This window comes from Papaver somniferum, chromosome 9, assembly GCF_003573695.1.
Source record: "Papaver somniferum cultivar HN1 chromosome 9, ASM357369v1, whole genome shotgun sequence".
Taxonomy (NCBI): Eukaryota; Viridiplantae; Streptophyta; class Magnoliopsida; order Ranunculales; family Papaveraceae; genus Papaver; species Papaver somniferum.
The window spans coordinates 25067740-25081162 of NC_039366.1; the positions used below are offsets into that span (position 1 = coordinate 25067740).

At 36.5% G+C, this 13423-nt stretch overlaps 1 protein-coding gene and 1 pseudogene across 1 annotated transcript; both read right to left on the bottom strand.

Moving 5' to 3' along the window:
• Positions 1-3361: 3361 nt before the first annotated feature.
• Positions 3362-5278, bottom strand: LOC113313520 (probable serine/threonine-protein kinase PBL7). The gene is made up of 5 exons (XM_026562304.1): positions 5086-5278; positions 4653-4822; positions 4387-4564; positions 3915-4309; positions 3362-3801 (listed from the first exon to the last, which is right to left on the bottom strand). Exons 1-5 carry the CDS (start codon positions 5165-5167, stop codon positions 3532-3534), a joined length of 1095 nt encoding a protein of 364 aa, XP_026418089.1. The 5' UTR covers positions 5168-5278; the 3' UTR covers positions 3362-3531.
• Positions 5279-5938: 660 nt separating this feature from the next.
• Positions 5939-9682, bottom strand: LOC113307584 (annotated as a pseudogene).
• Positions 9683-13423: the final 3741 nt, after the last annotated feature.

Sequence of the window (13423 nt, forward strand, 5' to 3'; positions counted from 1 at the left end):
AGGAGAAGACTAAGCACCATGTGACTGCTTATTTGTTATATCAACTTGGAACCATCTTCTTCCCTGACACTTCAGGCCACGTGGTAAATTCTCATTACCTCCATCTATTGGACCCCTTGGATGAGGTGAACAACTACTCTTGGGGCATTGCGGTTCTTTCATTCGTTCAAGTGGAACTCAGAAAAGCTTCGAGGCTTAGGAGTCTATATTTTGGAGGCTTATAGACCCTTGTTCAGGTACCCCGTTAAATTATCGTTTATGTGTTTGAATATATAAATGAATGAATGTATATTGTTACTAATCATATTGCGAATGTATTATTTTTTGCCTCTTCTCATAGGTTTGGGTGTACGACCACTTCCCTAAACTGCAATTGTCTAATGCTCGCACTCCTTGGCCTTATGGAAGCCTACAGCTGGTAAATATGAATTTTTGAACTCACAGGAAAAGAATAAGGAAAAAAAGGTGTTGGAGTTGAGGGAGACATTGGATAAGTTAACAGTGGAAGATGTGGTTTTCCATCCTTACAACATTGCATCAGATGAAGACGAGGAGGATGTTGATGTTATTAATTTCTCACATGTTGCGGGTTATAATGGACCGTTGTTTCATTATGGGGGTTGTACAATGTATAATCCTCGAAGAGTACTAAGACAACTTTATTGTGTCCAAAGTGTCCCACAAGTGGAAAAATTCAAGGGAAAGAAGGTCGGAACTAAGAACATCGAGAAGAATCTCATCCCCAAATACGATCTTGCTCCATCAGTGGACCACCGGAAGAACTTTGGGGATTATCTTGTTCCAGTCGAAGAGTTACAAGATTCGTTTGATGAGCCAAATGCCGCTGACGATGGATATATGGAATGGTATGAATATTTTTCTCATTCTCGTGTAATAAACAGTATCCAACAAGCCCGTGCTGATAAAGCAAAAGCGACGGCAATGGAGAAAGAGGCTTAGAAGATTATGAAGCCTACCCCTATGTGTGGTGATGAGGCCTTGATCTTGTGGAATTCGGCGGTAAGATATTTACTCTTATTTTTGTTTTTCAAAATGTTATAAAGTATTGAAAAATAATAGTGACTTATGTTTTTGATGAGAAAAGGTGAAGGCAAGTGCTAAATTGTTGAAGAAATTGATGGCAAAAATCCGGAGTGGAGAGCCGATGGACACTCGAGAACAAACAGACCTCTACAACCAAATAACTAATGTTTTTAATCCCGACCTTGTCGATATAAGCCAGGTTGATCCAAGCCAGACCATGTCGTTGAAAAGGAGTCGCCAACAAGGGGAAGGTTCAAGTCGGATGGTTCAACAACAAAGCAGTGGAGATGACACTCCTAGTGACGAAGGACGACCTCAACCTCCTAAACGCAAGAGTAGAAAAGTTTCTCATAGTAGTCGTGGTAAATGAGTGATTGCAACAATTAGTACTTTGTTTTCTTATGTTTGGAAGACTTTTTTATTGCGTATTTGGTAGTTTGTTTCCTTATGTTTGGAAGACTTTTGTTTTGCGGATTTGGTAGTTTGTTTTCTTATGTTTGCTTCCAACATTTAGTTATATGGATTACTAAATGAATTTCATAATTTGGTCTTATGTTGTTGTTGTTACAGTCATGCTTAAATTAAAATTTTGGATTCAACACAAGTAGTTAGGTTTGATCGCAAATTTACAGTGTAACCGAACTCAGCGTTCGGTTATATCGCAAATGTCCAGTGTAACCGAACTCAAGGGTTGAACAAAAACGAAAACATGCCAAAACATCCAGAGTCAGGTTCGTTTAACAAGGAAAAAACGGCATGTCACCGAACTGAACAGTTCAGTGACCTACAAAAAAATACGGTGTCACCGAACTCAACGTCCGGTTTTATCCCAAATTTGCAGTGTAACCGAACTCAGGGGTTGAACAAAAACGAAAACATGCCAAAACATCCAGATGCAGGTTCGGTTAACTTGGTTCTTGCTCGTCCTTTAGAAAGAAAAAAAAACGGTAAACGGTGACTTCGTCGACGTACGACCAACAATGTTCAACAATGGCATCTCGTATTTGTTTGTCTTGTAAGTTCAATCCATTATAAGAACTTAATGGAATGATTGAGCCAATTGAACACTCTTCGGATGGGCAATGAAGAGATGAGTTATGTCTTCTTCCGGACCTACCTTCTTTTGAACCGCGTAGCCTTTCTCTTGAGCCAAAAAAATTAATTGTTGCATTATTTTTTTATCCTTCCATTCATTCCTTTAATCATCTCAATTGCATTGTAAATGGTGTATAAAGATGATACGTTACCCGGGTTATCTTGCTTTAATAAGCGAAGCATTGTGGAAGGTGGAATCCACAATTTCCTATACTCGGCTATTTTTTCCATTTCTCGAGGAGTGAGCCTTGCGTCCATTGCATGCCCTTCAAGATCATCCGGACGAGGGTGGTTATGACGACCTACCACCTTATTGATAGATAGAAACCATTTCGTCGTTAATTTGCTCTTGCTAAATACTATCTTGAACGGACATTTGATTTTCTTTGAGCACGTTGTGTTCTTCCTCGTCGTCTTTCCTTTATACTCATAACCCTTCGTCTTGTGACTAACATCGGGATCTCTACTTCTCTCACAAACCATTTCAAAACGAGTGTTGCTTTCTTTTCCATTCAAAACCAAGACGCAATTGACTCTCTTGGCATGTTCTCTAACCCAATTCTTCGCATCAATAGGTAAGTCAAATACCAACTCATCCGCATAGTGAGTAGATGTATCTTCGAACAACATACCAATCAGAGAAGGTTGATCATGCATTGGTATAGGTTATGATTCCATCTACAAGAAATGTAACAACATCAATGCAATCATAAATAAGTTCGGTCACATAATAATTTTATCGGGGAAACCGAACTTATTGTTCGGTTGGTTAAGCAAGTTGCAAAGCAACCGAACAAATAAAAGGAACCGAGTTCGGTAACGTGTGAATTTTATCGCAACAACCGAACTAATAAAAAGAACAGAGTTCGGTTACTTTGTATTTTATGTAGATAACCGAACTAGACACTGGAACTTCAGATTTTGTTTGTTTGTTAAGTTCGATTGGTTATGATGTTAGGTTCAAGTTTGCGAAACAACCGAACTTATTAAACATAGTCCGGTTAGATAGTTGGTACATGCCGTTTGCGAACCAACCGAACTGTATACACTTAGTTAAACTTTATTTTTACGTAAAGTTCGGTTAACTTAGTGCCCTCTGCCTGCTCAGTGTTTATGCTATAAGAGAAGTGCACTATGATAGAATCATGCAAACTCCTCAAGTAAGCTATAAAAACCAAAGGCCACATCACCAGCAAAACCTCCGGCCAGAAAGCAGTTGATATGAATACGAAGAATAACTAAAAAGTACTGAATTGCTGACGAATTCAAGCTTACAATGTCAGACTAATAAAGGAGTTGTTTAATTACAACAAGGCAGGTCTAAATTACCAACATGACAGTCTTACATCGTTGTTCCATAACTTCACTAGACCTCTCACCCCATGATTCAAACTATGCAACTGCTACTGCACCGCGCCACATGGTTAAGGGAGTAAATGGATCAGCTTCGGTTGTACCCTGTGCTTCTTCAGAAATTTGGGAGCCTAAATTCGAAAGAGTAGTCACAACTTCTGCTATACGGGGTCTTTTGTGAGGTTCTGGTTGTACACACATTTTCGCAAGATCGAGAGCTTGGACAAGTTCACAATATGGATACTGTCCTTTCATGAGTGGGTCAGCAATTTCTGGGAACTTCTTACTGTCATCAAGTAATGGTCGTGCCTGCAAAGTCAACATGGTTACGCTAAAGAAATGCACGAGAAAAACAAACTTCTAACTCTCATCAGATTGGAAAACAAGAATAAAAAAATGGAGAAAGCGGAAAAAAAAGTTACCCATGAAGTAAGATCGTGCTTTCCAGAACCACGTATGTTTTCCTCAACTAGCTTCTGCCCAGAGATCAACTCCAGCAAAACAACACCAAAACCAAAGACATCAGATTCCAAAGTGAGTACGCCAGTCTTCATATACTCTGGACCAATATAACCACCTCCTCGCACCAATTTTGAATGTATCGCCACGTAATTACATTCAGGACCATGTATTGCACAGCTGAAATCTGACAGCTTCGGATTGTAATTCTCATTGAGTAAAATACTGGTGCTTTTCAAGCCACTGTAGATTACAGGAGGATCGTTTTGATCATGCAGATATTCTAGAGCCTTGGCAACACCCTCTGCTATCTTCATCCTAGTCTTCCAGTCTAGAGGCTCTTTGCCGGGTTTAAGGTCTACAACATAGAAGATCAAGTTAGTTCTTATAATTGCTTCACCATGTCAGGATACACGAGATGGTGAGAAACCTTACCATGTAAGTAAAGATTCAAGGATCGTGATGGCATCAGTTCAAAAACAATAATACGATCTTTCCCTTTATTACAGTAACCTATCATCTTGATGATGTTAGAATGCTCTACAGAGCTGAGCATTTTAACCTCTTTGAACAAATCGGCCTCCTCATCAAACATCTTTTTCACAGCAACTTCCTGAAAATTCAGTTTATTGGAACATTAAACAGTCATCTAATAACATTTAGGACTGAACTTGCTATGTATAGGTAACAACAACTCTCACCTGGCCGGTTTGGAGAATCCCCTTATACACACGCCCCAATGTTCCTTCACCTAAAACACATCTGGGATCGGACATATCAGGGGCGACAATTATCTCTGTTGATTCCAATAAACGAGCATTGGCAACACAACTAAGAAGTTTAGGTTGGTCTGCTTTAACACCTTTAGTACCTGAAATCAAAACATATGCCCTGCCCATCAAACAACATTAAAAATTAAACTTCCACCATTCTCAGTTGGAACACAGAGAACAAATGCTCCAGACAACAACAACCCTAAATATTCATTGAGCAAAAACAACAAACACCACAAAGTCATCACAGATGATAGAAAAATAAAAGTTACATTACATACAGAAAACAAACCCAATATGCATAAACTAATATTCAAGTAGAATAAGAAGTAATTAAGATATTAAAGGATGAATTATGTACCATAACGATGTTTTTTCTCGGAAGATTCTTCAGTTTCGCCATTAGTCGATCTAACACAGGAGAAAAATGGAAACCTAGACATACCCACAGCAGAACAAGCGCAAGCAAATCGAGGGAAAGATGTTTTAGAGCATCCACAGTCATGACCAAATTCGGGGACTATACCCAAATTTGGTCCAAAAACCAGCCACAGTGGAAGTGACTAAAGCTATATATAGTCTGGAAAACTAGGGTTTGAGACTAAATGTAGTCGTTGACCCAGACCAAATTAACATATAGTGGGGCGTAAGTATTAAGAGCGTGTGAGGATAGGCGTTAGTATAGTGAACGTTTCAGTCCAGGCGTGAGTATAATTAACGTATGAGAGCGGAGCGGAGGTGAAAATGAACGTTTCAATGGGACGCACTTATAAAGTACGCCAGAAAAAACGCATGCAATACCCACGTCCCATACATACGTTCATAATATCCTCGCCTCACTGTTGTACGCTCATTATACTCGTTCGCCCCACTAAATTTTAGTCTTTCACCGTTGTAGTTCACCTCCACGATACCCATTTTTTTTTTAGCTTTTGGTATGACTTTTAGTATTTAGTCCCCTCCATCACTGTGGTTGCTCTTAGAACGCGTAAACAAATACTCTAATGTCACGTGACCGAAACTCGTTCTTAGACAATGCCACGTAGAATTCTCAACAAAAAGAAATCTATATGTGATGCCCACGTTTTCGTCGCCTTGTGTAGAGGTTTTCTCCGACTGTATACGGCAGTGCTTACCCGCCTTCTTATAGGGTCTACCATTTCCCGATGATTGCGTGGTTCTCAAAATTATGGTGCAGACTGCAGAAAGTAATATGCTAAACGCTACTTTACCATTACAAAAGAACTTCATGTATTTGAAATTTGCTAAAACATGTGACCCAAAGGGTTTGAAAAGTATACAAATTCAAAATCACTAAAAAAATTGCTAAAACTAGAAGCCAAACTTAAATCTTTCCAGATTATGCTAAAATTGAAATAGGCTTCGTTCACTCAATTTGCATTCTGTTTTTCGGGTTTTTTTTCGTGGCTTCTTGGTGCCGTACTGGGATCTACCTCTTTTACGCTCTGGAACGCCCTGCAAGTCCCTGGTTCCTCGAATGCAGTGGTAATTCACACCTGGCAAATCTTTGACTCCACCTCCTCCAACTAAGACAATGCTATGTTCCTGTAAATTATGCCCCACGCCAGGGATGAGACAAGTTACGTCTTTGCCATTACTCAGGCGTACTCTGGCTGTCTTACGTTGGCCTGAATTTGGTTTTTTTGGCTGTCACCTGAACTTTAAAGCATACTCCTCGCTTCTGGGGACAATTACTCAATCTTCGACCTTGTGCTTTGTGCTGTTTCTTTGCTCTCCCATGACGAATCAATTGACTTACTGTAGCAAAGCAGACATGACGCTGAATGCGGTGAGCTGCCAAGTTTCCAAATGCAGAAACACCAATACGCCTTTTTGGAATAGTGTAATAACCAAATCCTGTAGGTGGTAGGTTACAACTGATGCTTGATGATGATACCTGGAAGTTTCAATTCAAAATTAAAATCAGAGTCACGATGCTGATTAGCAGTTCAAAATTCAAGTCACTGCTACCACATAAAATGGCTTTATCGACCTACTAGAGAGGCATCTGCCTCATCCTAGGACAATGTTACTAACACAACCTGAAATAGATTAAGTTTAACACATAAGAGATGGACAGAAGAATCAACACTGAATCTACCACACAAAGTCCTGCTCCAACAGCAATGCCAACAAGGGACTTAATTTTTAACTGGGAATTCTCATACACTGATTAAATTTTCAGTGAGAACAAATGTCCCCACTGAAATAGCAGTAAAAAGGGCCACAAGAATGATTCTTACTGAGCCGTTTTCAAAATTGCACCCGTATATAACGCACATGCTATGGTAACCGATATATTTTTGACTTGTGATCTCTAATAATGGCAACGTGTCGTAGTTTTATTTCTCACAACCTGCATCGCTTAAATAGCTAGTATAGGACGTCTATAACACTGCCTTAATGTATAACTACTCTCCCACCCTATGGTTGAAGAATTGTCAATGAAATTCATTTTAATAACGTTTTGCCATGCTTGTAAAGAAGTTCAAAAATAGAAATCCAAAATTTATTGTAACTTGCATAAATTTAAATATGGTTTAAAATAAAAAGAATATGAAAGGGTAAAATGTCACTAATGATCTTACTATTGAACTAGCATAATTTGGCCCAGAGACGTAAACCAAACCATCCTGAGAAATAAAATTAAGAGGAGTCTTCAAAAAAAATACTTCACCCTGAATTTACATTATCAATATAGATATGCAATTGGCTTTCATACCTTGGAAGTGAGCTTCATTTTTTCGAGACCGCTCGTGATTGCTGGAATGCTTAAGTTAGATTCTGGATGTGCTTCCTGTTAGACACAAGGACAACCAAGACGCGCTATGTAAGAATATGAAACAGCAATAACAAAATGGACTTTGCACATCCAAATGGTTCAAATGGAACGAGAAGTATCGAGATTTGCAATGAATCTTATTCTAAAACATGTATGTTTCTCACACCAAAGAAAAATGTTGAGGATTGGCCTAATCAAACACCTAAAAAGGGTGGCTTTGACAATCCAATGGTACTGTTAGAGAAGCATACACAAGAGTTCTATCATCTAGAAACAAATATGTCCCAGCAGGCAGATGCAACAATAGAAATGAATTTTGTAAGGTTTGTTAAGAGTCACCTATATCCAGCCAGATTGTTTTCTTCAAAAAGTATGGTTCACTCTGATCAAGTCTTTCAGATCTTCTGTATGTGCAATGTCTAGACCGAGCCAATACATGAACTCTTATGAATTCAAAGTGCAATGAACCTAACCCTTCATTCAAAATGTGAAAGATAAGCATCAGAACATATGCAGGACTGAGGATAGAACTGGGTGAGGCAACAATCCTCTCCCCTTAGAAGATCCAAATTACTGTAACCTTTAGACCTCATATCTACTCGTGCAAATAGTACACACTTGAAAAAAAGCTATTGTGAGTCATGTAGGTCAATAATCCAGTAGGGTCCAACTAGACAACGATGGGATCAACTAACTAAACTTGGGAATGGAACAGAAGTCAAGTTAATACGGAACTGGAATTCACTCTCCAAAACTGGCGAAGGAAAATCCCAAATGCTGGTAGTGGTAAAGCTAATTAATAAATCTCAGATGGATCAACTAAAACAAATTTGTTTTGGTGCCATAGCAACCCGCCTCAACCATAACCAATTAACAACCATTTGGGAAACAAAGGAAAGAATGAAGTCATAGGAGCATTTAAATACCATTCAACTAAAAATAGGAGCAAGAGAGTAAAACTTGATTTGTACATACCTGACTATGACCCATTGCTGGTGATACAAAATCAATCAGACGCGCATTAGATTGTTGTGCCATCCATGAATCTTTTTCCAAACCACTTAAACAGGAAAAAGGATATCCAGAGAATAAAGTTTTCTCTCGTTCGAATGCATTTTTCTTTACAACACATCTGTTGTGATTTCCTTGTTTAAGCAACGGGTGGCGCATCCAATGACCTGTTAAAACTACAAATCACTCGGACAGGATATTTGTAAAAGCAATGATAATTATATCCCCAAATGTAGAAAAGGAAAAAGAAGTTGTTTTCTGCTGCACCAGCTGCATTATGGTTTTGCTAGCATGTTGAGGAGACCAATTTCAATTGTGGACAAATGACCTCAAATGCACGTCAATTGATATGTTTAAGCAAAAACATCACATACACGTCCCATGTAACTCAACAGCTTATGTAGAAACCAACTGACCCTTAATTTCGCAAGCGGTCAGCACAGCAGACAACTTAACCTCTACTTTTAATTGTAACCTTACCACTGTATGTTCATTAGGACATACACGTACTTCTCTTACTAATGTATAAATAGTCCGTTTGGCATTTGGGCTATGTGTATCAGCATTCAGCACGGAGCGATTTTATGACCATGATTGAAAAATGACAAGTCCATCTAATTAAGAACTCCATTTTAACGTCAATTACATTCAGAGTACATAAAACTCCATTTTAGTACCTGAATTCTGTAGTGGGAGCATACCAAGCAGGCCCGAGTTTCCATTTGAATGCAATTGTTTCCCACTGTATCGAATTGGATCTATACAGCAAAGATACGAGTGGTGGACACAGCCTGCGAACAAAGTAAGCGGATCATGATGACAAAAATAATTGCAGTGTGCGAATAGTTCTAAGAATTATTTCCTTACAAAAATTCATAAAGAAAAAGAAAAGGGAGGGGTGGGGGAAGAACTGACCTAACATATTTTGTCCGATTTATCAAAGAAGGAGATTGGCGTCTTCCAAGTTCTCAGTAGAGTAATCATAGTGATGTTAGAGCCTCAGACGATCATACGAGAACTTGTGTCTTGTAAGAAGGAAGAGACCGAAGTCGCTCTGTCTGACTCTCAATAACACAACACCGGCGGTCCGGCACGCACAAGAAGATGAGAGAGATGGAGGAGGATGTTATCTTTTTATTTTATTTTTAATTGTGAAAAAGATTGTAATCGACTAATCCCCCCCGCTAGAACTTAAGCGTACGCCAAAAAAAAAAAAATTCTTACCCCGAGACCCACAATTAATTTCTGATACAGTCGCACCCATAATTATTTAAAAATATTTAAAATATAGTGAAAGACTCTATTACCCTTAATCGTTTTTGGGCATAATTTTTTTTCTTCTCCGCCGGTTTCTTTCCCTATTTTTCCATTAATCTTTGTAACGGATCTGCAAAGATTTTTTCTCCATCATTTAAAGAAATAAATCATTTAAAATCGATGATTCAAAGAAGTAAATCTTTTTTGACTAAATCCTAGAATACATTTCAACAAAAATGGATGAAACAGACGAAGAAGAAAAAATCAAGTAGAAGAAACAGAAAAAAAGTTATGCAGCTAAATTTTCCCTTATATTGTCTTATGCATTAAACAAAATGATGCAGAAGACATTATGCACGTGCATAAAAATCCATAATTCAGAAAAGTGAAAAAAGTAATGCATAAGACAATATGCAGCTAAAACAAAATAATGCATAATGTCTTATGCATCTAAAAAAACTGATGCATAACCAGAAAAAGTGAGAAAAGTAATGCATAAGACATTATGCAGCTAAAACAAAATAATGCATAATGTCTTATGCATCTAAAAAAACTGATGCATAACCAGAAAAGTGAAAAAAAGTAATGCATAAGACATTATGCAGCTAAAACGAAATAATGCATAATGTCTTATGCATCTAAACAAAACTGATGCATAACCAGAAAAATGAAAAAAGTAATGCATAAGACATTATGCAGCTAAAACAAAATAATGCATAATGTTTTATGCAGAAATAATAATGGCATAATGTCTTATGCACTAAACAAAATGATGCAGAAGACATTATGCACGTGCATAAAAATCCATAAATCAGAAAAGTGAAAAAAGTAATGCATAAGACAATATGCAGCTAAAACAAAATAATGCATAATATCTTATGCATCTAAAAAAAACTGATGCATAACCAGAAAAGTGAGAAAAGTAATGCATAAGACATTATGCAGCTAAAACAAAATAATGCATAATGTCTTATGCATCTAAAAAAACTGATGCATAACCAGAAAAGTGAAAAAAAGTAATGCATAAGACATTATGCAGCTAAAACAAAAATAATGCATAATGTATTATGCATCTAAAAAAAACTGATGCATAACCAGAAAAGTGAAAAAGTAATGTATAAGACATTATGCAGCTAAAACAAAATAACGCATAATGTCTTATGCATCTAAACAAAACTGATGCATAACCAGAAAAGTGAAAAAGTAATGCATAAGACATTATGCAGCTAAAACAAAATAATGCATAATGTTTTATGCATCTAAACAAAACTGATGTTATGCATAAGACATTATGCATAACATCTTTAATTCAAATCTAATCATAAATTTCCGATTGAGATCAAAAACATGGAGACAAATAAGGTATGAAAATTCCCAATTCAGTTGATATCGAAATACTGCAACACACTTCTTACCCTTTTCAACTTCAATTTTAATTTCTTTTTACTTCTCGAATAATCAAAGACAACAGAAACCCAAAATCCCCAGATTTAAACCGCAGATTTTGAAATAGAAACCCTAGTTTTATTGAGAAGATTATTCAGAAAAGGATTTGGGAAAAGATTTGACAAAGGCAAAAATCCAAATGTTAAAAACGAAGAATCGGAGTTCACCATTGTTTTCTTCTCGCTTCTCTCTGTTCGTCGCTCGAAGAAAGGGGTAGTTTGGCCTTTTAAAAACTGAGAAGCAGAATTTCATAAATTATGGGTCTGCTACGAATTTTTGACGGGAAAATGGGTGCGCGCCTGAACTTTTCTGTCCGTGGGTTTGACAGTGGAAAAATCTGGGAGAATGGGTCTCCCTGTAGTTTTCACTATATAGATTCGACATTGAGAGACCCAACAAAATGGATCCTTCGCTATCAACTCCATACTTTCAGATTTTGTTATTTCTAGGCCCAAAACTTTAAGTATAATTCAGGTCTTGTCAATAAAGTTTTCGGTTTGGGAAATTTGGTAATGTCAAGAATGCCCTATACTATATATTTCTAATGAAACTAGCTATACGGTTCATTTCCACATTCATTTTCTTTTTCACTTTCTTTCTCTCGGCTAAAGAATTCTAGGGTTTTTAGATCCCCATCAATCTCTGGTTATCTAATGATGAAAAGCAAATCTGAAACAACGAACCTAAATCAATCTCTGGTTTCTTTTTATCATCTCCAGTCAAATGAAAAAGTGTTGAGCAGATCTGAAGTAGAATCATACCAGTGTAGAATCAATCAACGAACCTAAATCTGAGCATAAAGAAACTCGATTCATTTCAATTGTAACTCGATTGAAAAACCTAAATCGCTATTAATTAGGAGTACCTGTTCTTGAAGGCAATTTATGAAATACAGGGAAGACATGTTGAGAATCAATATATATATATATATACAAAGATTCATCAACAAAAACGATTGGAAAGATAAGTTTATCTCTTTAGTCTTAGTTATTTGTTTGAAGTTCTTCGTTTGATTTCCAAAAAAAAATTCAGAAAATCTTTTACGGTTTAAAAAACCTAGCAACTTCAATTTTACCTTCAATTTTTAATTTATTTTGAAATCGATGTTCAGTTTTTTAATCTTCTTATCGTTATCTTTTATTTGAAGTAAATTTCGAAAGAAAAAAGTCAATCAATTTTTTTAACGTTTTTCGTTGTGATTCAACTAATCAAGAAAACTCTTAGTTTGCCGTTCTGATCTACATATTTATTCGAGAATGTTCTAATCTATTTACGAATTTTAGAGTTTCTGGAAAAGATTTTAATTGAATTTTTCCTAATTTTGGTTCTTCATCAATGTTATCTGAAATTCGATTGTAACAGCAGCTGAAGGTTGTTAATGGTTGAAAACAACTTATTCATGAACTATTTAACTTTAATCTTTTTTTCATGATCTTAGACCATGATATTTTTTTATGTTACAGGACCAACTTCTGCATCTTAGATCAAAGCAAGCTCTGAATGCTAAAGAAAACATGAGCCTCACCAATCTTAGCACCATTGTCATATCGTTAAAGTTCATGTGTTATTATTGTCTTAAAGAAAGCATCTTATAATTAAAAGGATTTCATGGAACATCTATGACAAAAAGATAAGTATTCAGTATCTTGCTTTAAATTTTTTTCTTGTTACAAAGACCTGCAGCTTGTGTTTCTTATCAATCACTAACTTTTCAAATGTATAATATGTATGTGTGTTTTATCACTTATTTTTTTAAGCCGCATATTGTTTAATAAACCTTTAAATTCTTTTTGGCGGAAAGTTTGCAACATAGATGTGTAACTGCCGCGTACACATTCTATATGCATGTGTAACTTCCGAGTACCGAAGTTATATGCATGTGTAACCTCTAAGTACACATCTATTTTCGTAATCTTATTGTTCTGATTGCTTTAAGTTATTTATTCATATGGTTTGGTTTTCATACTTCAAGTTAGTTTTGATATGTGTAACTCATAGTTGTTCAGGTTTAGGTTTAAATTCTCATACTTCAACTGAGATTTTTTGATGTTTAATTTTGTTGTTCAGGTAACTTTTCGTGTTGAATTGGTAAAGAAAATAGTAAACACAAAGTGTTAGGTTCCAAATACTGCAGTACAACTATGGGAGGTAAAAACTGAACTCTAGGAACTTTGATTGTCTT